Below are 26,840 nucleotides of genomic sequence, written 5' to 3'. Positions count from 1 at the left end.
TTATTTTATATGTCTATTTTAATGCCCTGGATGTTGTACACAACTACCAAACTTTGCGTTAAAATACTAAAAAACATACAATTATTCAATTGCCCTTGTTCGCTAACGTTAGCTCGCTAAGCACACAGTTATTTAATAACGTTAATTCTCTGCTAAGCTCGTCTTTGCTCCACTGCATCACTTTGTTAAATAAAACTACATTCATGTTTTGGATGCTGTGAAGGGAAACGTGAACCGATTCATTCATGTCTAATCAACCGTTAGCTCATCAGAAGGACGTCTGTGCCGTATGAGCCAAACAAACGTTATTAATTACAAGTTACACCTGTTTTTAGTTCAGTCAGCTGCAGGTGAGATCTTCCACAGCGTTTAATCCACATTCATCATCTTTGCTCTTCGGTGTTTTGGCTTCAGAAAAGCACTAATAAGACACTTCCCTCTAAACTTGGAGCACATCTGCCTGCAGGCTCCGTAGAACCACAACGCTTCTGCATCACCTGTATGTATCTCTGGCTCCTTATATTTACAGATCTCAACACTTTTAAATACAAATTAATAAATAGATATAAATTAAATCACATTTCACAGTGTCGTGTGTGATATCTGATTTTGTATATTAGAAAAATACAAAATCGGATCAACTTGTAAAGTTTGAACTCTCAAACTCAAAAGGCTCAACGCCATCGTCTGTGGGGAACTTAGTGGTACTGTTACCTGGTCACCTGATAACCTCACCTGTCTTTTTAAAGTCCTGTAACACACCTTCAGTAGCAGGTTGTAGCTTTCAGACAGTTTCTTTGCAAATACACACACACACACACCACTGTTGGACCATTTGTACACACAATTACAAAAAAATATTTCAACAAATGCTCGATAGGTCACCTTTTGACGGAGAAACATTTGAGACGAGTGACATTTCTGCTCCAGGTGAAGCTGAAATGTCCGTTTCAGAGAAGACAGAAGCAAAGAGAGGCACGACGAGGACAAGGCCATGAAGGCTTTAGAGAAACAGCCCTTATTTTTCAGATCTATGGCAGTATCATAATTATATAACAGCCCTGATACATGCTGTTCACCTTCGTCTCTGTATGGGAGGAGTTCACGATGTGGCCGTCTAACTTTGCTTTGCTTATCGGTAAACAGGCGTCCTGCGGAGCGTGACTGGAGGCCTCTCCTCAACCACTACTGTCCACTCAGTGGCACACGGGGCAGTAAACTGTTAAATCTTAAAATTAATTTGCAGTGATCACCAAGTTACGGCCGCCCACCGTCTGATCGTGGGAGGAAAATGGAGTGAATTGAAAATTTAAATGCTGAAGTGCCAAAGTGTCAAGTGACTTTGAAGAAGGTTTGAAGTCACGTTCTGTGGTCTCAGTGCAGAAAAATAAAAAAACCAATTAAATATTAGTTTCTGCTGCACGGAAGCCAAAAATACAGCAAGATGCACTTTTAATTATTTCAGCTCAATCTGTGCTGATCTGTAACTTAGGGCCCATTTATTAAAATTTATTTTTACATATTTTTGGTTCAAAATGACTCGTAAGTACAAAAGCTTTTGGGACAACTGCACCTGATCACAGTAGGTCCACTAAAAGAGCTTGTTTGATCCACTGACAGGCTCAGAGTGTTATTCTAAGTGTGTGACAGCATCATGGAAAGGATCCCTACAGAGAGAGACCTGGAAGATCCTTTTGGTTTAACCACAAACAGCACACACACCAGACTACATTCACTAAAACAGGGATTTTAGAGAACAGGACACAGGAGCTGCTGCTCTGCTGCTGCCTTGATTGGTTAGTTAGTTTGTGTCATTGTGTGTTACATAAATATTGTGGTGGATCTGAACTGATCTGAAAAACACAACCGTACTATCCAATCGAGACAGCAGTCGACCAGCGACTTCTGCGTACTGTCTGATAAAATTTCTGTTTTTGTGAATGGAGTTTGGTGTCTTTGAAGAGAGCAATAAAAACAGCTGTTTCTTCCCATTACAGAAGAAACTCCTAAACTCATGGCTGTGTTTCATCCCATCTCCTTTGTATTTAACCACAAACAGATGTTATATTGCTCTCTGCAAACACACCAGACTCCATTCACAAAAACAGTAATTTTAGAGCACAGAGCTTTGTGTGAAGGAACTGATTCTTTTAAAGGGGTTTAAAGACTTTAAAAGACCTGACGTTGCTGTTTTAAAGGTTTAATTCCAAAAGAAGTTTCCAAGGAACCAAAGTCACACAATAACACAGACCAGCTAACCGATGGAGGCAGCAGTAGACCACCAGCAGTCATGTCCTGAGGTAAAATGAGTGTTTTCGCCAATGGAGTCTAACCTAATACGATTATTTCCTCCATTTTGAGCTGAGTTGCAGTTAGTCAATTGGGCAAATTTGCTTTAAAAAACTCATTTTAATGACTTGGAACAAGTTGGCTGATGGGTTTTTAGATGAGTTTGTTCATCAGTAAGCAAAGCAACACTGAAATGATCACATGAGGCAGCTGTCACTGGAAACAATGCAAGCAGCATCAATAGCAGTTTAACTAAATTGATCAATAATGAAATCTGGTAAAACAGCAGTTCCTCATGACATTTCTACTGTTTTATTATCGCATCTATGAACTCTACCTTGATAAGGCTTTGTCCACATGTATACTGATATATTTCTTTTTGAAAAAAAATTCCTCTTCTGGTTTGTACTGCAAGGTCTAAAAAGGTAAAAGGTGTTAAGTACATGTTGTAAAATCATTATTTATTGATGTATTTTTTAGTACCAGAGTGGAAAATATCTGCTTTGAAAGATATCTATTCAACTTTAGACAAAACTTTATGTCTTAAGTTTAACGTTAAACCAAGAGGCTAACTAGGCTAAATTTGGCGATGAAGCTGTAACTCATTCTGAAAAGTTTATGGTGTGATCACGACCTTTGATGTACATCCCATACAAAGCTAGAACAGTGTGTATTTGGGCTAAACGTACATTAAATGTGCAGAAAACTAACAACATTCATATTGTTTACAGAAGACGCTAACTAGCATTCAAGTAAAACTGTCGAACTGAAACACAAACACCATGCTGTATGTTTATTTGGTTTTTTCCCCTTTTTTTTTTTTTAAGTGTTGTTAGTAACTATTTTCTCAGAAATAAAAACAAGCGACAGGCGGCCATTTTGTTGTTAAACCAAAGCTGGCAACACCTATTGAAAGAGGAGCTCCGTCACTGTGGACGGACATAAATGATTTGTGAAAGAAAAATCTCGCCAAAGATGAAATAAACTCAAAGCTGGTGATGCAAAAACATCTTAACATTCCTGTCAGTGTTGGTTGAGAAAAATGGAACCAGAAAAAAAATACTGATAAACTAAAATATTTACAATATGTCTTGTGGTTTTTTTTGGTATTTGTTTATGAGTGATTCAGGATTTTCATTCCAAAATGCTACATATCCATTTTCAGAAAACAAAAAAGTACCTGAAACCTAAGAGTACTCCATCATCATCATGAGTCGCTTTACTGTCAGTTTATTATTTAAGTATATAACATTATTTTGGATATCTCCTTTTGGAATTAAAACCCCTGGTAATTCATTGCTACCCTAAAAAGAAAAAAAACATCAGGAACTACATCAGTGTCCTCAGTAGAGTTTAAACTTTATCAACAGAAGACATTTATAACTTTAAATAATTATATATTACATGCAGAAAATGACCTTTTTGTCTTTGCTAAAGATGTACGCTGATGACGCTTTTCTTTTTTTTTCAGAGCTGTGACTAACGATTCTTGTCACTGTTGATTAATGTATAAATAACTGATTAATAATAATTGATGAAGCATTTAAACATTTATTCTACACAAGGTCGAGTCTAAAAGTAAGTCGTGGTAAAAGGCAGCTGAACTTATTATAATACTACAGCAAAGAGATAAAAGAGAAGATTATGGACACGTTTTAAAACACGAGAAAGATTTCAAAATTATCTGCTGCCGTTTTATGATTTACTCAAAGTTGTGGCTTATTTCCAAAACTTGACCGTAATCGTCAGTGCAAAGTCTTACGTGTAGAAAAAGTGATGATTACGTGAGGCACAAAGCGTTTTTTTTTCCAAATGTGACCCAAAGCTGCCCGTTTGTAGCCTCTCCGTTTTTCTGATTGTCTAAAAGAAGAAATGCAGCTTTTAGCCTTTCTGATACGTAACTCGATGGGTCAAGGCCGAAAACTATGAAAGTGCATTGCAATCACAAAAACAATATCCATTTTATTTTTTATAAGTATGGCTTAGCGTTTAATGGTTAGAATATCTGTATACGTACTCACAAGATCCATCTGGGAATATTATGGATCCTTGTTTTGTAATTACAAGGTTAAAAAAAAACATATCTATTTAAAATGTACTTATTAGGGGTAATAATCATTCCAACAATGACCTTGTAATTAATTGTGACTTTCATGATTATCAGTGCTTGTATTATTTGAAAATTATGACTCAGCGTTTCATTATCTCAAGATCGTATCTTGTATTTATGAGATTCTTGTTTTGTAATTTCCAGGCACGATAAAATCATCTGTTTACAGTTTTATTTAAGAGACGTAGTGCACAAACATTGTTCCTTAATTTGTGACGGTAAACACAAATACTGTAGATAAATTAACTGCTTCGTTGTTGCATCGTTAAGACGAAAAAAGGATGAAATAATATTAATTTAGGAATATAAAATAGAATTGATCTCATAATCCTGCAATTCTGAGATAAAGATGCCTACCCTTTAATATAAATAAAGATAATTATTACGAGATCTTTATGTCGAAACAAGGAATCCCTCATTTTAAAATAAAATGTAGTTGTCTTCTGATTGGTTAGATTTAGGCATCGTCTGTCTCTGATTGGTCTGTCACCAAGTAGCCTGTGTTACCTTGCAATTATGAGGAAAGGATAAAATAATAATTATTATTACTTTGGGAATAGTAGAAAAGGATTGTGTAATTACAGAATAAAGATCCTCAATAATTAGAAAGTCCTTGTTTTACTGTAAATATCTTCTAATTACGAGATAAAATAATTACCATCATAAAACAAAATCGTGAAGATTCATACTTCGGTGTCTGATTGGTTAGGTTTGGGCATGACCTTGTATCTCTGATTGGCTAGTCACAGCGCGGCCTGTGTCACCTCGTAAATAATGATTATTATTGTGGGGATACTTGGGAAGGTTCTTCCAAGATAAAGATCTTTAACTTATAATTCGTACCACCTAAATACCATAGATTGTATGTAAGAAGTGGATGTAACCACGGTGACCGCCATTTTGAAGCCTAGAGCGTCGCCATCTTGGTTTTGGAGCCAAAATCATTACATACAGAAAAACCTCCTCTGATTGGTCAGTGAGCAGGAAGCCCCGCCCTAAAGCCCCCCCCCCCCCCCCTTCCTGGTCTATCTTCCTCTATGGACCATAATTTACTAAATGAACGTCCTGCTGTGCTGAAGAAGACAGTAAACTGGAGACTGAGAGCAGAAACTCATCAGGAAAATGTTCACTGAGCTGATAAATCATTTCCTCATTGACTTCCATCCAATCAGACTTCTGTTTGGCTTCGTTTGGTTCGGCTTCTTTATACAGACTGATACCGACCAATCAGAGGACGCTTCTTTATAGACTGATACCGACCAATCAGAGGACGCTTCTTTATACAGACTGATACCGACCAATCAGAGGACGCTTCTTTACAGACTGATACCGACCAATCAGAGGACGCTTCTTTATAGACTGATACCGACCAATCAGAGGACGCTTCTTTATAGACTGATACCGACCAATCAGAGGACGCTTCTTTATAGACTGATACCGACCAATCAGAGGACGCTTCTTTATACAGACTGATACCGACCAATCAGAGGACGCTTCTTTACACAGACTGATACCGACCAATCAGAGGACGCTTCTTTATACAGACTGATACCGACCAATCAGAGGACGCTTCTTTATACAGACTGATACCGACCAATCAGAGGACGCTTCTTTATAGACTGATACCGACCAATCAGAGGACACTTCTTTATACAGACTGATACCGACCAATCAGAGGACGCTTCTTTATAGACTGATACCGACCAATCAGAGGACGCTTCTTTACACAGACCAATCAGAGGACGCTTCTTTATACAGACTGATACCGACCAATCAGAGGACACCGACACTTTTTAAAAAGCTCTGCGGTAATTCCACATCATGGACTAATTATGACATTATTAATAAAAATAATGATGAATCTTGACCATCCAAAGACAAAACCAGGATCTCCTGATAAGGAAACACAGATTTCGCACCGATATTTTTCTCATAATTGAAACACTGAGTCATAATTATCAACTATGACGGTTTCTTTTTTTTTGCTTTAGTTAATTTAGTAATTATTTAGTAACATTCATACAAAAAGGTTCTAGTTTACAGCTTAAACTCCCAAATATCCTTCATAAATGACCCGTATTTGGTTCGAGGGGCTGTGATGTATGCAGCCATTGAAGGGAATTTGAATTAATGTTATTTTAGTGAAAGTGTCACCTGACTTGTTTATTTTTTGTGCTTTCTTTCCTTCTTTCTTTGTGTTAAAGTTGTTGTTTCTTGTCCTGTGGTTCTCAGAGGTCACTGACCCTCTCGCTGAGGGTCTCCAGCTCCTCGTCTTTCTCCTGATAGCGCTCCACCATCTGCATGCCGTCGCCGCCGCAGGGGCCGTTGCCGAGGTGCGTGGGGTAGTCGAGGCCGCTGAGCTGGGCGTGGTGATGCCAGCGCAGGTCGTCGCTCTCATGGGTGATGTAGCGCTCGTTCATGCGGGACTCCAGGTTCCTCAGGTCCAGCCACATCTGGTAGTCCTGGAGGGGAAAGTTCACCACAGTCATGGTTAAATAATGTTCCTACGACGCTAAAAAGCTGCTATTCAGCTGTTTACACCTGGTTGGTTACGCGGTGTTAAAATCCTGATTACGACCAGAAGTAAACAACATTAATTTAGTTGTAGACTTAGTTAACTTCTATATCACAGTTTTCTTTTATTATTTTATTCTATTTATTGTTTTAGTTGCAGTTTGGTTAGGTTTAGGCACCTTCTTTCCAACATACACCTGCATCTGCTGTAACGTTTTGAGTTTTTTCTTTTAAAAGTATTGTATTCCCTGGACCCACTAAGATTCACCCATCTGGAAACTTTTTGGTGGTTTATTTCATTAATACGACCTAAAATCACAAATGTGACAGATAATTTACAATCTGTACAAGTTTTAAAGTGACGGACAGAAAAAATGGAGATTTTTCTCATTTTGCATTCAGAGAATAAAGTTGAAATACCATTTAAAGGTAAAAGTCAGACTTGAAACACTCAAAGTTAAATTTAAAACTCAAGTTTACTCTCAACATTTTGTCTTAATAAAAATCTTCCTCCTGATGTATATTTTCTTAATAAAACTGAAAGTTTATTTTATTCTCCACATCTCGCCTTTATTTTCTGCAAAGAGGACAACCAACAGAGTCCTGGACTCACTGTGTGAGCCTCTGTTCACTCCCACAAAAGTTCCTCAGTGACGCCTGAAGCCAAAAAAGTTTGACTTCTTGGGCATAAAAAGTATTGTGAGGCCCATAGAGCATCAAACTAGCATCTTGGGCCTGCTAACTTCCTGTTAGCCCTTAGCTAACTTCCTGTCAGCCATCCGCTAACTTCCTGTCAGCCCTCAGCTAACTTCCTGTCAGCCATCCGCTAACTTCCTGTCAGCCCTCAGCTAACTTCCTGTCAGCCATCCGCTAACTTCCTGTCAGCCCTCTGCTAACTTCCTGTCAGCCATCCGCTAACTTCCTGTCAGCCCTCTGCTAACTTCCTGTCAGCCCTCCGAACTTAATTTTGTCCTTTCACTTTTTACTTTATTGGTTTCTATCGTTTATCTTTTTATATTCTATTGTTTTTATTATTGCTCTTCTTTTATTTATTTGTATTCATATAATGTTTTTATGTTTTAATGTCTTTTATCCCACCTTCACTGTTTTTTGCCCTCCTGGCCTTTCTACTTTTATTTTGCTCCCTTCCTGTTTTGATAAGATAAGATGCTCCTTCATTAGTCGGGGAAATTCACAGAATCACAGCGAATAAGCAAAAGTAAAAGAACAGCAGAAACAGAACTTCAATAAAAACAAAAAATAATAAACTAGTGGACAGAAATACACTAATTCTAGATCATAAATGAGTGCAGAAACGCCTCCACAGCCCATTGAAGGTTAAATCTGTGTATTCTACAGGTGTCTTACCTGTAGCCAGGGGTGACTGAGGGTCTTGTCCACACTGTACCTCTTCCTCATCTTAACCTGCAGCAGGTTGTTAATCAGGTCAATCGCTGCAAAGACGGAAGAAGAAGAGAAAGGAGGGAGGAGGCGATGAGCGAGAGAAGTTTGAGGTAAAGCGAAGGTCGAGCAGAGAGGGAGGAAGAGGAGGAGGATGTAGGGTCGGCCCCCCCTGCGGTGAGGGGCCAGCCGGGGCTAATGAGCAAAGCTAACATGATGTTAACATTTCTTCAGGGGTCAGCGGTCTGAACAGCTCTGGGACCCCGGGGCCCCTCAGGTCTACAGGGGCCCCCCATCGCTCGGCATTATGCACATGAATGGAGCAGCACATGAATACCCCTCGATCTGTCCGCCTGACTCCCCCTACGAGGACTCTCGCTGATTCTCAGGACTTTCTCCTCTCAGATATTTCTGCCCTCATTCCTCCGACTCAGGGGAGTCACATGACCCGCTTTAATCTGCTCTTTCTAAAGCGGCGGGGCCGAAGGGTGGCGGTGTCAGTCCACCCAAACATCCACCGCTTGGTGGTCCACAGACGTCCATCACACATTAACTCAATTGTCTTTAAGAGTTTGTCTGATTCAGAGTGAAGGTGTTTGTGATGGTGAACCAGCCCCCCCCCCTCAGCAAAGACCAACCACATCAGTGTGTTAGTGTGTAGTGGAGGTCTATAGTGTGTGTGTGCTAGTTAGTCAGTGTGTTAGTGTGTAGTGGAGGTCTATAGTGTGTGTGTGCTAGTTAGTCAGTGTGTTAGTGTGTAGTGGAGGTCTATAGTGTGTGTGTGCTAGTTAGTCAGTGTGTTAGTGTGTAGTGGAGGTCTATAGTGTGTGTGTGCTAGTTAGTCAGTGTGTCAGTGTGTAGTGGAGGTCTATAGTGTGTGTGTGCTAGTTAGTCAGTGTGTCAGTGTGTAGTGGAGGTCTATAGTGTGTGTGTGTGTTAGTTAGTCAGTGTGTCAGTGTGTAGTGGAGGTCTATAGTGTGTGTGTGTGCTAGTTAGTCAGTGTGTCAGTGTGTAGTGGAGGTCTATAGTGTGTGTGTGCTAGTTAGTCAGTGTGTCAGTGTGTAGTGGAGGTCTATAGTGTGTGTGTGCTAGTTAGTCAGTGTGTTAGTGTGTAGTGGAGGTCTATAGTGTGTGTGTGTGCTATAGTGTGTGTGTGCTAGTTAGTCAGTGTGTCAGTGTGTAGTGGAGGTCTATAGTGTGTGTGTGCTAGTTAGTCAGTGTGTCAGTGTGTAGTGGAGGTCTATAGTGTGTGTGTGCTAGTTAGTCAGTGTGTCAGTGTGTAGTGGAGGTCTATAGTGTGTGTGTGCTAGTTAGTCAGTGTGTCAGTGTGTAGTGGAGGTCTATAGTGTGTGTGTGCTAGTTAGTCAGTGTGTTAGTGTGTAGTGGAGGTCTATAGTGTGTGTGTGCTAGTTAGTCAGTGTGTTAGTGTGTAGTGGAGGTCTATAGTGTGTGTGTGCTAGTTAGTCAGTGTGTCAGTGTGTAGTGGAGGTCTATAGTGTGTGTGTGCTAGTTAGTCAGTGTGTCAGTGTGTAGTGGAGGTCTATAGTGTGTGTGTGCTAGTTAGTCAGTGTGTTAGTGTGTAGTGGAGGTCTATAGTGTGTGTGTGCTAGTTAGTCAGTGTGTTAGTGTGTAGTGGAGGTCTATAGTGTGTGTGTGCTAGTTAGTCAGTGTGTCAGTGTGTAGTGGAGGTCTATAGTGTGTGTGTGCTAGTTAGTCAGTGTGTCAGTGTGTAGTGGAGGTCTATAGTGTGTGTGTGCTAGTTAGTCAGTGTGTCAGTGTGTAGTGGAGGTCTATAGTGTGTGTGTGTGTTAGTTAGTCAGTGTGTCAGTGTGTAGTGGAGGTCTATAGTGTGTGTGTGCTAGTTAGTCAGTGTGTTAGTGTGTAGTGGAGGTCTATAGTGTGTGTGTGTGCTATAGTGTGTGTGTGCTAGTTAGTCAGTGTGTTAGTGTGTAGTGGAGGTCTATAGTGTGTGTGTGCTAGTTAGTCAGTGTGTCAGTGTGTAGTGGAGGTCTATAGTGTGTGTGCTAGTTAGTCAGTGTGTCAGTGTGTAGTGGAGGTCTATAGTGTGTGTGTGTGCTAGTTAGTCAGTGTGTCAGTGTGTAGTGGAGGTCTATAGTGTGTGTGTGCTAGTTAGTCAGTGTGTCAGTGTGTAGTGGAGGTCTATAGTGTGTGTGTGTGTTAGTTAGTCAGTGTGTCAGTGTGTAGTGGAGGTCTATAGTGTGTGTGTGTGTTAGTTAGTCAGTGTGTCAGTGTGTAGTGGAGGTCTATAGTGTGTGTGTGTGTGTTAGTTAGTCAGTGTGTTAGTGTGTAGTGGAGGTCTATAGTGTGTGTGTGTTAGTTAGTCAGTGTGTCAGTGTGTAGTGGAGGTCTATAGTGTGTGTGTGTGTTAGTTAGTCAGTGTGTCAGTGTGTAGTGGAGGTCTATAGTGTGTGTGTGTGTTAGTTAGTCAGTGTGTCAGTGTGTAGTGGAGGTCTATAGTGTGTGTGTGTGTTAGTTAGTCAGTGTGTTAGTGTGTAGTGGAGGTCTATAGTGTGTGTGTGTTAGTTAGTCAGTGTGTAGTGGAGGTCTATAGTGTGTGTGTGTTAGTTAGTCAGTGTGTCAGTGTGTAGTGGAGGTCTATAGTGTGTGTGTGTGTGTTAGTTAGTCAGTGTGTTAGTGTGTAGTGGAGGTCTATAGTGTGTGTGTGTTAGTTAGTCAGTGTGTCAGTGTGTAGTGGAGGTCTATAGTGTGTGTGTGTGTGTTAGTTAGTCAGTGTGTCAGTGTGTAGTGGAGGTCTATAGTGTTCCTGTTGTTCTGGATCAACATGTTCTCTGTCTTTCTTTAGTCTCCTCTGATGAACAACATGTCTGAAGTCTTTTCTCACTCATTCTGCTTCAGTGACTTCTGGAACCTTCTAGCTGAGGTTGGACACATTTTAGGGACATGAAGAAGAAGAAGGTCCTCCAAGAAATGACGTCACCAGAAGAAGCAGCAGCAGCGAGGATGCAGACGGAGGTTTGCTGTGATGGTCTGTTTTCATTGGGTTAAACCCCCTTCAGATCAGGGATCTACTCGTCCTTGGAGTTATCATTTATCAACCAAAGATCCTGAAATCTACATTTTCCTGCCTGCTGTGGACTTCAGTCAGTCGCTAACGTTGGAGCAGGAGGTGAGGAGGAGAAACAGGTGCTAAAATGTCACATAACTAGAACCAATCAGAACACAAGGGAAACCAGAAACAAATGAATTACTCACGTTCCAGGTTTGGTGAGTAAACATTCATTCTTTTAAATAAAATTTAAAAAACTCTTTATTTGCTAGGATTAGCTCTAATAACTGACGTACCCTGTCTGGAAGAGGCTTTTCCTAATCCCATGACTTTCCACAAATTCCAGGGCCTTGAGCAAAGTCTTGATTTCAGTCTATAAGTGAAAACTTTCCTCAGTACAACAGGAGTTATTACTCCTCCGTCTCATTATTCTGTTTTCACTATAACATTTACTATTTCTTGGAGGATGGAGGGGAAGTGATGGGTGTTTTAAAAGTGCCCCCATTTCCACATCTTTACTCCAGCGTCTCCGTTAAAAGTTGAATCATGTTTGCGTGTGGGCGGAGGGAAAAATGAGTTCTATAACAGAAGCTCTTTAAAGTGTCGTCTTCTGAAGTGATCTATGAAAATGCAGATTTGTTGACGCACTCAGAGGGAGTTTATTCTCTGACATTTAATCCTCTTGCGGCTGCAGGAGCGACGTCTGCAGCATTTATTCTGAAGTCGCCGCGGCGGGATGAGACAGAAGGGGGTGGAGGGAAGGTCAAGAGCGCTCCGGGGATCCGGTCGAGGAGCGAGCGAGCGAGTGAGTCAGGCGGATTCAAGTCTGTCTTGCGGCCAACAGGACGACTCGAGCCAACACACAGTGTGGACGCTTTTAGAGACGATGACGACAACAACGTGAGTCACGCAGCAGCAGAGAAATGGACTTCAAGGAAGCGCCGGGCTGATGTTTGAGGAAAAGAAGTCACACAGAAAGGTGAAACACAGCGTTCAGCTTATAGAGGATCTTCACTCTGCAAAACAGCCTTCACATCTGTCCACATCCTGGTGTCTGAATGACTGGTAGGTAGTAAAGGTGATGGAAAACACAAACACACCAGACTCCATTCACAAAAACAGTGATTTTAGCTCTTACTGGACCCATAAAAACTCCTCAGTGACCACCAGAAGTGATAAACTCCTCTATATCAAAGCCACCAGACTCCATTGACAAAAACGTCATTTTAAATATAATTTTACCTCACAAAACATGGGAGTTTGTGTGACTTTAAAGGTGTTTAAAAGGGTTTGTTTGCATCTCAACAAACCGTTTGAATACACCAAAGTCACACAATAACGCAAACTAACCAACCAATGGAGGCAGCAGTGGACCAGCAACCCCCTATTCTGTGAGGTAAAATCCCTGTTTTTGTGAATGTAGTCTGGTGTGTCTGCAGAGAGTGATATAACATCTGTTTGTGGTTAAACCAAAAGGATCCTTTCCATAATGCTGTCAGACACTTTGGAAAGACTGAGTACAGAATAAACTATTTCATTTTACCACAACAGCATTAGCTAAAACGATCTGGTAATGAAGAGATACTGATAATACTGAATTTCCATTTTCCTGATTTCTGTGTTCATGATGGGTTATTTTGTTGTGACGTACCTTCCGGGGAAACTTTCTTCCAGGGATGAGGAGGGTACATGAAGGCAGCGTTCTGAATCTGATCGTTGATGTCTTCGTCTTCGTTGAAGGGAAATGTCCCACTGAGACTGCACAACAGACGGAGACACCGAGCTTTAACAACTTAAGATGTTCTTGGGGGGGTTGTTGTGGCCAAAAATCCTGATTTCACAACAGCTTTTCTTTAAATATTATGATGCATGTTCTAATGTTTTTAGGCTTTTTCTTGCAATGAAATTTTAAATGTATATAATTCATTAAAAATCAAAGGCAGCTTGTTCGCTCTGAGTGTTAAAAGTAACCTCGCTAAAAAGGTGATTTATTTGTTCATAAAGAAGTCCATCTGGTGGAGATATTCCAAAAAGCAAAGTGATTCATAGATGTCAATAAAAATGACAAATTGGCAAAATAAACACTCCGAAATTTAAAATCCCATAAAGAGGAAAACAAAGAAAACAGCCGAAGAGGTGGAGAATAAAAAGCTACCTGACGTAGATGATGACGCCGACCGACCACATGTCCAGAGAGCGGTTGTAACCTTTGTTCCTCAGGACCTCGGGAGCGAGATACGCCGGTGTGCCGACCACCGAGCGCCTGAACGACTTCTCGCCGATGATCCGAGCGAAACCAAAGTCACAAAGCTTCACCTGAAACGAGAGGACGCAGGTGTGCTACGTGACGCTCATGGTGATGTCTACTTTGTGAACAATTCCCTTGACATCCGTCCTTTAAATCGTCACGTGACCCCTCAGATTCATCGTGTCGCTCAAATAAAGGGTCTGTTTGTCAGGTCTGGTTCTTGTTGCTGTGGCAGAGGAGGCAAATGTGTGTATTAGCTCTGGAGTAGCGTAGCCTCGTTTGTTAGCATTCAGCACTTCAAGTTTGGAGGCAAAAGTTTGGTGTTCAGAAAATCTGTTGACTCTGAACAGTCAAATACAAACTGTACTGGATCTGAGCATGAAATGCAGCGTTAGCTTGTTAGATAATGTTAGCATAACGCGTCTCCATAGTTTTTATTGGCTTGATTACATTTTCAGCTGATTTTATGTTGTTTTTGTTGTGGGCTAGCAGTTTTACCTTATGCTAAGCTAGGCTAAACACACCCTGGACTTATCTATGGACTGGACACACACTCCATCTTCTCATCTGACTTCTGAGTATTTTTGGTTAGTCCATTGATACAGCTTTTGGTTGCTGGTTAGCTAGCATGCTAATGTGCGAACTAGGCAAATGAAGTGTGTGTGTTTTGGGGTTGGAAGTCTATGCTAGCAATTTCCCAATGCTTCTAGTCTTTGTGCTAAGCTAGGCTCCTGGACCGTCCTCTGACCTGGACAAACAGACATGAAACCGATATTTATCTTCTCATCTGGTTCTCCGAAAGACAAAGAGAAATGTTTCCTGAGATGCCTTTAAAATGTTTTTATTAGCTAACATTTTATTGACAGACTGCTGACTTGTTTAGCTAGCTTTCTCCCAAGCTAACGCTAATTCAGCAGTTCCAGACTGCTGAATTAACACGACAAAACAACTCCAGTATTCGCAAACCTGGATCCTATATGAACACATTTAGCTGCCTAAATGAGTAATATAGAAAAAACATCTGGGAAATGTTGCTGTTATTCACGACAGCGTTAGCTCTCTGGCTAACAGTTAGCTCATTAGCAAATAAAGTTGATATACTGGGGGTTGAGGGTCATTTACATCGGCTTCACAGCTTGGCATTAAAATGATTGATATTGTTATGAATTATTGATTTAAAAATGGTTTTACTGTTTCTGCTATCAGTATTCAACAAAGCCATGTAATAAAATGGCTTTTAAGAACAATTTGGACATGATAGGTGCACAAAATGTAGCTTGCGTGCATGTTAGCATAACATGTGATTGATTCAAACACAAAACAACCACATCATTTGGAGGGAACATATAGTATTTTTGCCCGGTGAAGCCACAGCAGGGAGGAGAAACTCAGATGAAGCATAAGTGTTGATTGACTTTGAACATAAATGTTGTTTCCATCATCCCGTTGGCTCTGCAGCAGCAGCAGCAGCCACAGTTTGGATGGAAACAGCGGAGGGAGGATGAGTGTGATGAAGCTGCTGACAGTGAGGAGCTGTTGGCTGACTATCTTTGCGGGATGATTCACAGGCGCTCAGGAGAAAGATGGAAGTGAACAGAGAAAACGTTGGCTCGCTCCACAGCCGTGTTGTGATAAATCACTTCTCTTTAGCGTTGACTCTCGCATCTATTTTGGGTCTCCTGTTGTTATTGAGGCCCTCGTCCAGGTAGAGACCCGACTGTTGGTTGAACCTCCAGAGAAGCAGCGTTAATTTGTTTTGTTTTTCAGATTCGTTGCCTTGATTGACGTCTACTGTACCTGGACGTCTCCTCTTGCTTTTGCGATAACACGTCTGAGCTGTCAATCAACAAGCAGCTCCATCGCTAACTGCTGCTGAGACCAACATATCTTCTTTTTACAATTTCATTCCTACAACTGTTCAATCAATAACATCAGCATGTAAGATGAGATGTATTTTTCCCAAAATGGTGGACTTTTCCTTTAAGCAGCAAAAGTTAATTGGTGATCAAACTACCTAAAAATGACATGACAGGTGCATTAAGCATAATGTTAGCATGCTAGATAACGTTAGCATAATTTGTCCCCATTGTTGACTTCGTTTTATGTTCAGCAGCATTTCTAATTAATCACTGCAAATCTAAATAAGTAAATTTGCAGCCAATTATATACTGATCTTTAAATGTTTTTAAAAAACAGACATTTTACATATTCTTGTTGTTGTTTTGCAATATCCTTTTGGTTCAGCCACAAACAGCCTTTAAATGGCTCTCTTCAAACACACCAGACTCCACTGAAAAAATCAGTAATTTTACCTTATAGGACACAGATTCTGTTGGTCTACTGCTGCTTCCATCAGTGAGTTTGTTTGTGTTATTGTATGACTTTAATTCCTTGGAAACTTCTTTGGGAAATAACCCAAAGTCAGATTTTTAAAGTCTTTAAAACATTTTAGAAGTGCTAGAGCACAAAATCACACAAAGCCGCACACAGAGCTAAAATCCCTGTTTTAGTGAATGTAGTCTGGTGTGTGTGCAGAGAGTGATATAACGGCTGTTTGTGGTTAAACCAAAAGGATCTTCCAGGTCTCTCTCTGTAGGGATCCTTTCCATGATGCTGTCACACACTTAGAATAACACTCTGAGCCTGTCAGTGGATCAAACAAGCTCTTTTAGTGGACCTACTGTGATCTACTGGACCAGTTCCAGCACTTTTACTACCTACCAGTCATTCAGACACCAGGATGTGAACAGAGAGGATCATGGGTTAAGCATGCCAGAGTTCTCCTTCAAGACATTAGCATTCTGTTTGCTTCCTGATATTAGCAGGAGTAGCAGCTCTGCAGATGATACACAGTAAGTAAAGTGTGTGAAGAATCCTGAGCCCACCAGCCGGCCTGATGCATCATTAGAGCTAACAGTTAGTCTGTCTGACACAAACAGCTATTTATGGAGGGGAGACTGAAAAACTGCAGAAAGCTGCTAATAGTCGCAGTGAACGTGAATGTTTGTTCGTCTGCGTCTGTTTTTCTTTTTTCTTTTCCCTCCAAACACATAAATATAAATATACACGTACATTAAAATGTTTTTTTTGTCTTTCTGTTTGTTTCACCTCCTGGTTCTTGTCTCACAGCTGTGAGCGTTTCTGTGCTTTACCTCACAGCTCTGAATCGATGTGCCGTCATTTCAGGTCCTGCAGTAGCTGCTGTGTTCACCCTCACCTGACCTCCCCCACCCACCTGCACACCTGTTCCCACTTCCCCATCAGCACCCATACCGGCTCACTCTATGGAAGCCTGGAGGGGACTATACTAAAATGACAACGTGGACTTATGTGGCATATTTTCTTCACATTTTTATGTGTTATTTGAGTAAAAATGTCAAAAAGTGTCCAAACGGCTGATAAAAAGCTGTTTCTGGTCGTGCAGTATAAAGAAAAATAACTTCCTGTTCAGATAAAAGTGGCTTTGATGGCTGAATAGTTCAGACACCGACAGTAAATTACATTATTTTTACCTGGTGTTTTAGTGAATGTAGTCTGGTGTGTGTGCTGTTTGTGGTTAAACCAAAAGGATCTTCCAGGTCTCTCTCTGTAGGGATCCTTTCCATGATGCTGTCACACACTTAGAATAACAATCTGAGCCTCCACCAGACTCCATTGATAAAAACAGTAATTTTACCTCATAGAACATAGGAGTTGCTGTTGACTGCTGGATTAATTAATTAGTATCTTTGTGATATTGTGTGACTTTGGTGTTTTTTTAAATAGTTAATTCAGATCAAACACACTGTTTATGTAACACACACTAATACAAACAAACTAACTGATCAAGGCAGCAGAGCAGCAGCTCCTGTGTCCTGTGAGCTAAAATCAGTGTTTTAGTGAATGTAGTCTGGTGTGTGTGCAGAGAGCGATATAACGTCTGTTTGTGGTTAAACCAAAAGGATCTTCCAGGTCTAAACTCAGTACCTGTGGAAACGAGTCTGCAGAAGCCAGAAGGACGTTTTCAGGTTTCAGGTCACAGTGGACGATGTTCTTGAAGTGGAGGTGACGCAGCGCCACCAGAATCTGACACACACACACACACACACACACACACACAGCATTTAATTAAACATTTAGTCATCCTCTGGGGAGCAGGAGAGAAAACAGGACATTCAATGGAAATTTGGATATTTATGGTTATTTTTTGGGGAGTAATTCTCGACCCAAATTGACGGTCTACACTAAAGGCAGGATTATTGATCGGGGTGGGGCCAGGGCGTCATAATATGTATCTGACGTACTGTAACTAGCTATTAACTTATTTTAGCTAGCTACACATATGATTCTGCCTCTTACCAGACTTTATTTAGCCTTACACCCAAATTAGCTGCACTGAAAAGCTAAAACTCAGCTATTTTTTCTATTGAAGTAGAGTTTTTCCTATTAAAGGGGAATTTTTTCCTGTTAAAGGAGAGTTTTTCCTGTTAAAGGAACTTTTTTTTCTGTTAAAGGAGTTTTTTTTCCTGTTAAAGGAGAGTTTTTCTTTGAACCGTTGGGCCTGTCTTGATAAGAGTTTGGTCCTGACTTGAGATAATGTTTATAATGAACTGATGCTGCATGAATACAGATTGATTGATTGATATTATCAGTTGAAACATGTGATGCTCTGGCTGTGAGCTCATTAGCAGCCCAAATGTGCTACATGCAGATTGTGGTGTTGTTTCACAGGAGCACTCGGCGCTGGATCGGACAGATATCTCCTCTCAAAGGGTGTAAAAGCCTCCAGGGAGCGTGGCAGACGGGTTACCTGTGTGACCAGGAACTTGGTGATCCTCTCGGGCAGTCGTCCTTTCTCACTGGACAGGATCATCTCCAGCATGTCTCCGTGGAGCTTCTCCATGACCACGAACACCCTCTCCGGCGTCTCAAACATGCAGTCCAGGTTGACCACGCCGGGGTGGTGTAAACTCTGGAGGGAGGAGGACACCTTATCGTTAGAAGGTTTGGATCTGGTTCTTTTCTAAATGTCTCTGGTATTTTACAGACATATCCTGGTGCCAGACAGAGACCTGGAAGATCCTTTTGGTTTGACTACAAACAGCCGTTATATCGCTCTCTGCACACACACCAGACTCCATTCACTAAAACAGGGATTTTAACCTACTGCTGCCTCCAGTGTGACTTTGGCGTTATTTGTGTAACACACAGTAACATAGAAAAAACCTGAGATTAAAGCCAGACATTTACAAGAAAAAGAAACCTCAGATATTCTCTGAAATAAAGTTGAAAGTCACTATACTTTCCTCTGGAGATACTTTTTCAGAGTTATTTTTTCTGAGGGAGAATTTTTGAAACTTACAACTTTAATCTTGAGTTTTTCCACCTACACACCAGACTCTATTGTCAAAAAACAGTAATTTGACCTCTTAGGACACAGGTTCTGCTGGTCTACTGCTGCTTCCATCTGTGAGCTTGTTTATGTTATTGTGTGACTTTGGTTCCTTGGAAACTTCTTTGGGAACTAAACCTTTAAAACACCAAAGTCAGATCTTTAAAGTATGTAAGTAAGTGCTAGTTCCTTTGGGAGCAAAAAAAAAAAAAATCACACAAAGCGCTGTGTTCTAAAATCCCTGTTTTAGTGAATGTAGTCTGGTGTGTGTGCTGTTTGTGGTTAAACCAAAAGGATCTTCCAGGTCTCTCTCTGTAGGGATCCTTTCCATGATGCTGTCACACACTTAATAACACTGAGCCTGTTATTTTTCCACACAGAACACAGTTGCTGATCTACTGCTGCCTCTGCTGGTTAGTTTGTTTGTGTTACTGTGTGACTTTGGACATTTAAACAGTTAATTCGGCTCCATACGAACCTGTTAACTGAACCAGCAACTCCTTGTGCTCTTTGAGGTAAAATCACTGGTTTTGTGAATGGAGTCTGGTGCCTATGAAGAGAGCGATATAACGGCTGTGCCAGAGTTATCCTTTATTTCATATATTTCTAACATAACTGACATTAAAGTAAACCTCTAGAGAAGAAATCCGGTCACAGCGTCCCTGAAGGTCTCACCAGTCGAGCAGAGCGACATGAGTGGAGGTGAACGGTGATTTATGTGCAGGTGTGTGTTGCAGCAGCAGCTTCTGCAGGTTGAGCAGCGCTGAAATATTACAGGATGTCACACCCCTACAGCGTTGCCACGGTAATGAAGACATTCACAACAGGAAGTCTCACCCACTGTTGACAGTGTGTGTGTGTGTGTGTGTGTGTGTGTACCTGCAGGATGGCCACCTCGTTGCGCAGCTGACTCTCCTGTTTCGTGGGGAAGCGGAGTTTGTCGATGATCTTGATGGCGACGTCTCGGCCGGACTTCCTGTGTTTACCTGCAAGAACACACGTGAACACCTGAACATATTCAGCTGTTATTGGTAACCAGGTAGATTTATGCACAGGTACCTTGACTTCACTACTCAACACCACTTCAGAGGTAATGAAATGTTGTACTTTTTTCACAATATTATGAGTTTATTCTCAAAATGTAGACGTGTGTTTTAACGTTTTACCTCCGTAGACGATGCCAAACTGTCCTGAGCCGAGAACCTCGTCTGGGAAGATCTGGTACACAGAGTTGATGTCCTGAAAAACACAGGATCACTGCTGAGTCCAAGTCCAGCAAAGACTGGAGGCTTCCCAAATAAAGGAGATCACAAACGCCTGTTATGTCGCGCTCTTCAAAGCCACCAGACTTCATTCAAAAAAACAGTAATTCTACCTCAGAGAGTTGCTGGTTAGTTTGTTTGTGTTGGATCCACGATTGAAACAACTCCGGTGTTCTGGTAAAATGACTGGTTTTGTGAATGGAGTCTGGTGGCTTTGAAGAAAGCGACATAACAGACAAACAAAAGTGTTTGAGTGACTGGTTGGTAGTAAAAGTGTTGGAACTGGTCCAGTCAATCACCTCAGCCAGCAGCCACCAAAAGACTTTCTCTTTTTGGTGGTTTTGTGTCTTTTTGTGTTTTTTTCACACAAATATTTGGTCATTCTGATTCTGTTTGTTGTCATTTTGTGTCTCCAGAGTTGTTTTGCATCACGATTTTAGTCTCTGTGGTTAATTTGTGTCTGTTTTTGGTCGTTTTATGTCATTTTATTGATGATTTTGCATCACTTTGCCGTAGTTTTGCTTGTTTTTGGTCATTTTGTGATTAATTTCTGTCTGTTTTTAGTGTTTTTTGTCCCATTTTGTGTCTTTTGTCATTCTCATTCTGTCTTTTTGTGACTTGTTTGCATCACTTTGCTCTAGTTTAGCTTCTATTTGATTTGTGTCCCTTTTGCATCTGTATTTGCTCTTTTTGTGTCTCTGTAGACGTCTTTAATCTCTTCCTGGTTATTTTGTGTCTGTTGTTTGTTGTTTTATATCTAAAAGTTGGTCTTTCTGATTCTTTCTGGTCTTTTTGTGGCTCTTTTGGTCAGATTTCATCACTCTGCCATAGTTTTGCTTCTCTTTTTGCTCGTTTTGTGGCTGTTTTTGCATCTTTAACTGGTCTTTTAGTAAATGTATATACTCTGTGTTGTTATTTTGTGTGTCTTTTTGATCATTTTGCCTCTTTGTTGTTGTTCCACATAAACATTTGGCCATTCTGTTTCTCTTTTTGGTCACTTTGTGTCTGTTTTTGGTAGTTTTGTGCCATTTTGTGGTTCTCTCATATAAATATTTGGTCATGCTCAAACTCTATTTGGTCATTGTGTGTGTGTCTTTGATCATTTCGTGGTATTTGGTCATTCTGATTCTTTGTGGTCTTTTTAAGTCTTTGTAGTTATCTGGTGTCTCTCTGGTTATTTTGCACCTCTTTGTAGTTGTGACATAGAGAAAGAACAGAGGCAACTCTTCCTCTGGTTCAATGTGCAGGTTTTAATCGACCCTGCAGACGCACTGACGCGCCTGAAGCCACAAGCCCTTAAAGTTTAGGTTGTGACAGCTGTGGCGTTCCTCTGATGGAGAGCTGAAGTTGCCAGAAATTGGGCTCCACAAAGCAATGAATTGCACCAATCCATCACCTGGAGGAGATTTCAGAGCAGGTTTTTGTGGAGGAGAGCCCACTGAGCGCCTCCCCGAGTGTAACTACCCGGCGTCAGTGATCTGCCACAGCTTTGACACCCAAACTGCTAAATATTTTCTCCTTGTCTGCAATCACGTCTCCCTTTTCTCCCCTGTTAGCTGACAGCCTAATATCACACCTCGAGCAAAGAGGACAGAAATACAATATTATAAACCTCCTCCCCCTTCCCCGCGCTCGCTGCCTAATTACCATCCGTCGCCAAGGAAACCGTTTGGCTGAGTGAGTAATCACAGTAATCTCCATTTGAGGTGCTCGAAGACGTGCTCACCTTGGAGACGGCGAGGTGCACGTCTGCATGGAAATGGGACTGGATGTTCTCTGCCGTAACATTTGCATGAATAGAGTTTGCAGACACGCGAGCCTTATGTAAATCTTTATGATGTAAATGTACAGAGCCGTTCGATGTGCCATCGACCTGAAACTCTGTGACACGTCCTCAGAGGCTTCGCATGCAAATGGGGGAGAAGTGAGAGGGAGTAGGAGGAGATGCAGGAAGAGCCATGGGCGGATAATGAGGCAACGGGCCCCTGGACACAGATGGAAAAGGCCCCCAACTACATACATTAGCTTGTTTTGGTCATTTTGTGTCTCCTTAGAGATGATTTAGTCTCTTTGAAGGTATTTTGTGTCTTTATTTTGGTTGATTCACATAAATATTTGGTCATTTTGGCTGTTTGTGGTCATTTTATGCCTGTTTTGCAAAAAGAGAAGCAAAATTATGTCAAAAAAGACTGGAAAAGACCACAAAGAGACACGAAAAGATCAATTAGAGATGCGAAACAGCAAATAAGAGACACAAAATGAGACAAAAAACATTCAAAAAGTTACTAGATAACCAAAAAGACACTATAAACGTCTACAGAGGAACAAAAAGACCACATAGAGAGAAAATGACCACAAAGACTGAAAATCAGTGCTTTTGTGAATGTAGTCTGGTGTGTTTGAAGAGAGCGATATAACAGCTGTTTGTGGTTAAAGAGGAGACACAAAATGACCAAATGTAGATGTGAAATAACTAGAAAATGACACAAAACAACCAAAAACAGACAAATTAACCACAGAGACTAACAAAGAGACACAAACAGAGATACAAAACAACCCCAGAGACACGAAATGTTAACAAAGAGAATCAGAATATTTATGACACAAAACCACCAAAAAGAAAAACAAAATGACTAAAAAGGCTAAAAAGGATCTTCCAGGTCTCTCTCTGTAGGGATCCTTTCCATGATGCTGTCACACACTTAGAATAACACTCTGAGCCTGTCAGTGGATCAAACAAGCTCTTTTAGTGGACCTACTGTGATCAGGTGCAGTTGTCCCAAAGGATCACGTTGCAGCCATTGCAGCCCGTTTGGTGGCTGCTGGCTGAGGTGATCTACTGGACCAGTTCCAACACTTTTACTACCTACCAGTCACTCAGACACCAGGATGTGGACACAGAGGATCATGGTTTAAAGATACAGTGTGTGTGTGTGTGTGTGTGTGTTTTCTCACCACGTTCTCCTGGATCTGGCAGTTGGAGACAGAAATACTGATGGAGATTTCCTCTGTTGATGAGACACAAATTGAATCATCATTCAAGAAACACAAATAATTGGAGATATTAAGAGTTTAACTCAAACTCCAAATCTTATTTAAGAACAGAAAATATTGATTAAAATTCACCGCTTTAAAGTAGATGAACCGAGGTGAGCAGTAGATTTACTCTGCGTGTTAATAATAAATATAATAAATCTGAAGCCTGCAGCCTTCTGGCGGTTGAGAGACAGTATTATTTTAGTGTCAGAGAAGGCAGTGAGACCACAGCGAAGCGTTAGTCATGATCGGTTTGACGTCAGTGAAGGTCTGAAATATCTCTGATGGGTTTAGTGTGGGTGTCGACGGCCCAGAGGGGATCTGAGCGTCTGCAGGAGAATTCAGCAACACTGTGAACGTTAATACCTGAGCTGGAAATGTGCGAGGAGTCCTTTCACAGGCTACAAGGACATTTACATTGGTGCAGTTTCCTTCCAAATAGATCCTCTGACTGTCGGCCTGAACACGAAGCATGTTATTAAAGTTGGAGAGACGATGGAGCGTGCAGTATTCCCCTTTTATTCCCCCTTAAGGCTGGAAGAATTTTGATGGATGCATTAATTTACAGACTGCACAACTTCATAACAGCATATTAGGGCCACTGGGGGTTTAAAATTAAATTAAATGAAGTAAATAAACTACAGTGTCAGAAGAGGGGAGGTGATATTCCAAGGAAAAATAAGAAGGTGAATTTACGAGAAAATAAAATCATACATTTTTGAGAAAATACTCAAATATTCTCTGAGATTCTAAAATTATAAAAGAAAAAATCTGTATTTCTGAGCTAAAATCAGACTATTTCCTTATTGCTAATTGATGATGTCGTCCACTGCAGGCAGAAAACACAGCGAGCGGCAGAGTCTACGGTGGGATGAGGTTGATGCAACCTTGGAAAGTGAAGTAATGCGATTCACTGACAAAAATAACACTGTTTTTTTCTTTTGGTATTTTTGTGACTTTCATCTCAGAGATTTTCTGAATTTTTTCTCGCAAATTGATGTGAATGTCCACGTTCTTCTCGTGGATTTATGACTTAAATCTTTTTCTCAGATTATTACCTCCCTCCCCCAGCTATGTTTATGTATGCAGCTGTAGTTTTTACTGACTGAGGCTGAAATGGTTTTCTAAAGATGCATATATCTGTTGTAAATGACTGATCAGTAGGTCACACAGGCTCACATGGCATCAAAGTCTCATTAACTTGTGGTGTGGACCTACGGATCATGTTGGTTATTTCAGCTCCTGACCGGCTCAAATAAATAAATCAATATTGTACTGAAAACTCTACATTCTCTACAGATGCAGCCAGAGGGTTTCCAAAAACCAGATGCAGGTTTTAAGGCAGTAAAGGGGGCTCAGGTCATTAGCACCAACAGCTACATAGAGCTGTGTGTCGTCTGCATAACGATTAACATTATGCCAGAAAAAGACTGAAAAGTAGTGGATCCAGAACTGAGCCCTGTGGTTCTCCAAAGGAATGTTTTGAATCGAGACAATAAAGCTGTGAGGGGTTTATCCTGAAGGTTTGTTTCCACTAAACGCAAAGCAAATATTTGCTCATGTTACTCAGTGGAGTTTGATCTTCAGATCATTTTTGTTTATTCGGGAGAGCAGGTGCTAACGTTTGTGCTGCTAGTGCTAACTGGGGCTAAAGCTTGTGCTAACTAGAATCAAGTAACAGACACACATTTTCTATTTGTGTCTTTGAGCTGGCTTTGTGTGTAATTCACCTCTGGAAACTTACTCATTTTTTCAGCCAAACACATCAACGGTCTGCTATCAACCAATGATACAAATTCATGTATCAAAGTTTCACCAAAGTTGAATTTGACGTTGTTTATCCCAGTCAACAATGACAGTGTTTTTAAAACTAAATAATCATTCAAAGAGCCAATTTAAAGACAAACACCACGAACAACATCACCATGTGTGCAGGTGTAGACTGACGGCTGTGATGGTGTCTTACTGTGTCCGCTGTGGTGAGAGTTGTGGGAAATTCCAGTAGAGACGGCCGGCATCAGAGCGTGCTGGATCGCCATCTCCCACATCCGAGCCACATCCTGGCCCACCCCGCTGACCTGAAACCAGTAAAAACAGTCGGTACAAACAAGTTGTCTGTCATTAACTTGACAATGAAAAGGACCAAACTACTTCAGATTACACGTGTTCTTTAGGTTGTCATCAGTATGTGATTGTTAGCAAAATGACTAAAATACATCACACTTGTTAAATGTTATGTCTTTTATGTTTACAAATTATTATTTCCAATGCAACAAACTACACTCATAACTGAAAGTGGTGAGTTGTTGGGTTTTTTTGGCGCACTGAGGTGGAAAAATCACAGATTTTCTGAATGTGGCAAGTGCACCTCAGGTCATGTGTCAAGAATTAGCCAATCACCTCCACGTCACCTTTACTGTATCAGGATGTTACAGGATTTGGTTGAAATGTCGGCCAAACTAAGAGCGTCACAATCCAACTGGAGAAACATCAGCTCAGAACTGGTAACTGCTGAGCATGATGAGTTTTTACGCTGCTAGTTGTAGCAAGTACCTGTTGCGCTAGCTAGCTAGCTAATCTAGTTTGCTCTAATGTTTGCTATATTTCTTTCGTGCTACGCTAAACATTTCCAGCGTCTGCTTTTGGTAGCTTAGCAGCAGCAGCTGTAGCACAGCCCCCTGAACACCTTGGATACAAAGATGAAAGAGGCACAGCTGGCGTTTTTCGACTTACTTTTAGACGCAACACATAAACGACCGCTAACTGCTGTGTATTGATAAATCCAAGGTGCTGAAGGAGTGGACGGATTCATCATCCCGTCCTTATGTCAGTTTGGTCTTGGATCAATAATGTTCTCTGAACTATATCCTATAAATACTCAATTCTACACTGTAATTTAACCTATAATGGTAAAAATATAGTGACACCTTCATGGTCGCAGTGACAAGCAGCGACAGCAAGCAGCAACAGGATCATAGAGACAGTATTAAAGGATCATTCCCCTTGTTGTCGGTAGGAGAACAAACTGAGCGTTGTATTATTCACCAGGACGTTGCTGCCCGTCACAGATGATTCAGCCCTCGGCAGGTTCTCTCCGACATAATAAACCAGCGTCGCCGTGGCGATCTCAAAGCAGTGAGGATTGGCTCCATCAGGAAGCAGAGAGAAGATCTGAGCTGGCTCCAGAGACAAGATCTCTGACAGAGGAATCTCCTGCAGAGAGAAGAGGAGTCAGTGAAACAGCAGCAATACGTTTGTTATAATTACCCAGAAGCCACGAGCTTTACCGTCATCATTGGCACGTCAGTGATGCTAACCTGTCCATCGCCAATAATGGCGGTAAAACTCACCCTTGCAGTCATGTCGTCCATCTTTATATCCAGTCGACAGTCACTTTGTAGTTTACTGTCTTAAGAGGAAGTTTGACACGTCCTCAGAGATCAGTGGAGGAGGTCGTCTTACCTTATAGTATTTACTTCCTGTGTCGTTCTGAAACAGCGTGATGCATTTACTGTCCAGCCGCCAGTAATGTCTCTTCCTCTGAAACACAGAGAGGAAGAGGAGGAGAGAGAGAGAGAGAG

At 41.1% G+C, this 26,840-nt stretch overlaps 1 protein-coding gene across 1 annotated transcript in view; it reads right to left on the bottom strand.

Annotated features, from left to right (window-relative positions):
* Positions 1-6,514: 6,514 nt before the first annotated feature.
* The window catches only part of prkd1 (protein kinase D1), a 44,894-nt gene continuing 24,568 nt past the window's right edge, over positions 6,515-26,840 (bottom strand). Inside the window, exons 10-21 of the mRNA XM_070842967.1 lie at positions 26,722-26,799; positions 26,305-26,472; positions 25,226-25,337; positions 23,179-23,231; positions 20,128-20,200; positions 19,841-19,947; positions 18,380-18,541; positions 17,557-17,655; positions 13,498-13,658; positions 12,994-13,100; positions 8,282-8,367; positions 6,515-6,861 (exon numbers count right to left, since the gene is read on the bottom strand). Of these exons, the coding sequence (XP_070699068.1) occupies positions 6,628-6,861; positions 8,282-8,367; positions 12,994-13,100; positions 13,498-13,658; positions 17,557-17,655; positions 18,380-18,541; positions 19,841-19,947; positions 20,128-20,200; positions 23,179-23,231; positions 25,226-25,337; positions 26,305-26,472; positions 26,722-26,799 (1,440 nt within the window). The 3' untranslated portion in view covers positions 6,515-6,627. The remainder of the gene's footprint in view (positions 6,862-8,281; positions 8,368-12,993; positions 13,101-13,497; positions 13,659-17,556; positions 17,656-18,379; positions 18,542-19,840; positions 19,948-20,127; positions 20,201-23,178; positions 23,232-25,225; positions 25,338-26,304; positions 26,473-26,721; positions 26,800-26,840) is intronic.

Source organism: Pempheris klunzingeri, chromosome 13 (assembly GCF_042242105.1).
Source record: "Pempheris klunzingeri isolate RE-2024b chromosome 13, fPemKlu1.hap1, whole genome shotgun sequence".
Taxonomy (NCBI): Eukaryota; Metazoa; Chordata; class Actinopteri; order Acropomatiformes; family Pempheridae; genus Pempheris; species Pempheris klunzingeri.
This window is presented reverse-complemented; position numbering and strand designations above follow the sequence as displayed.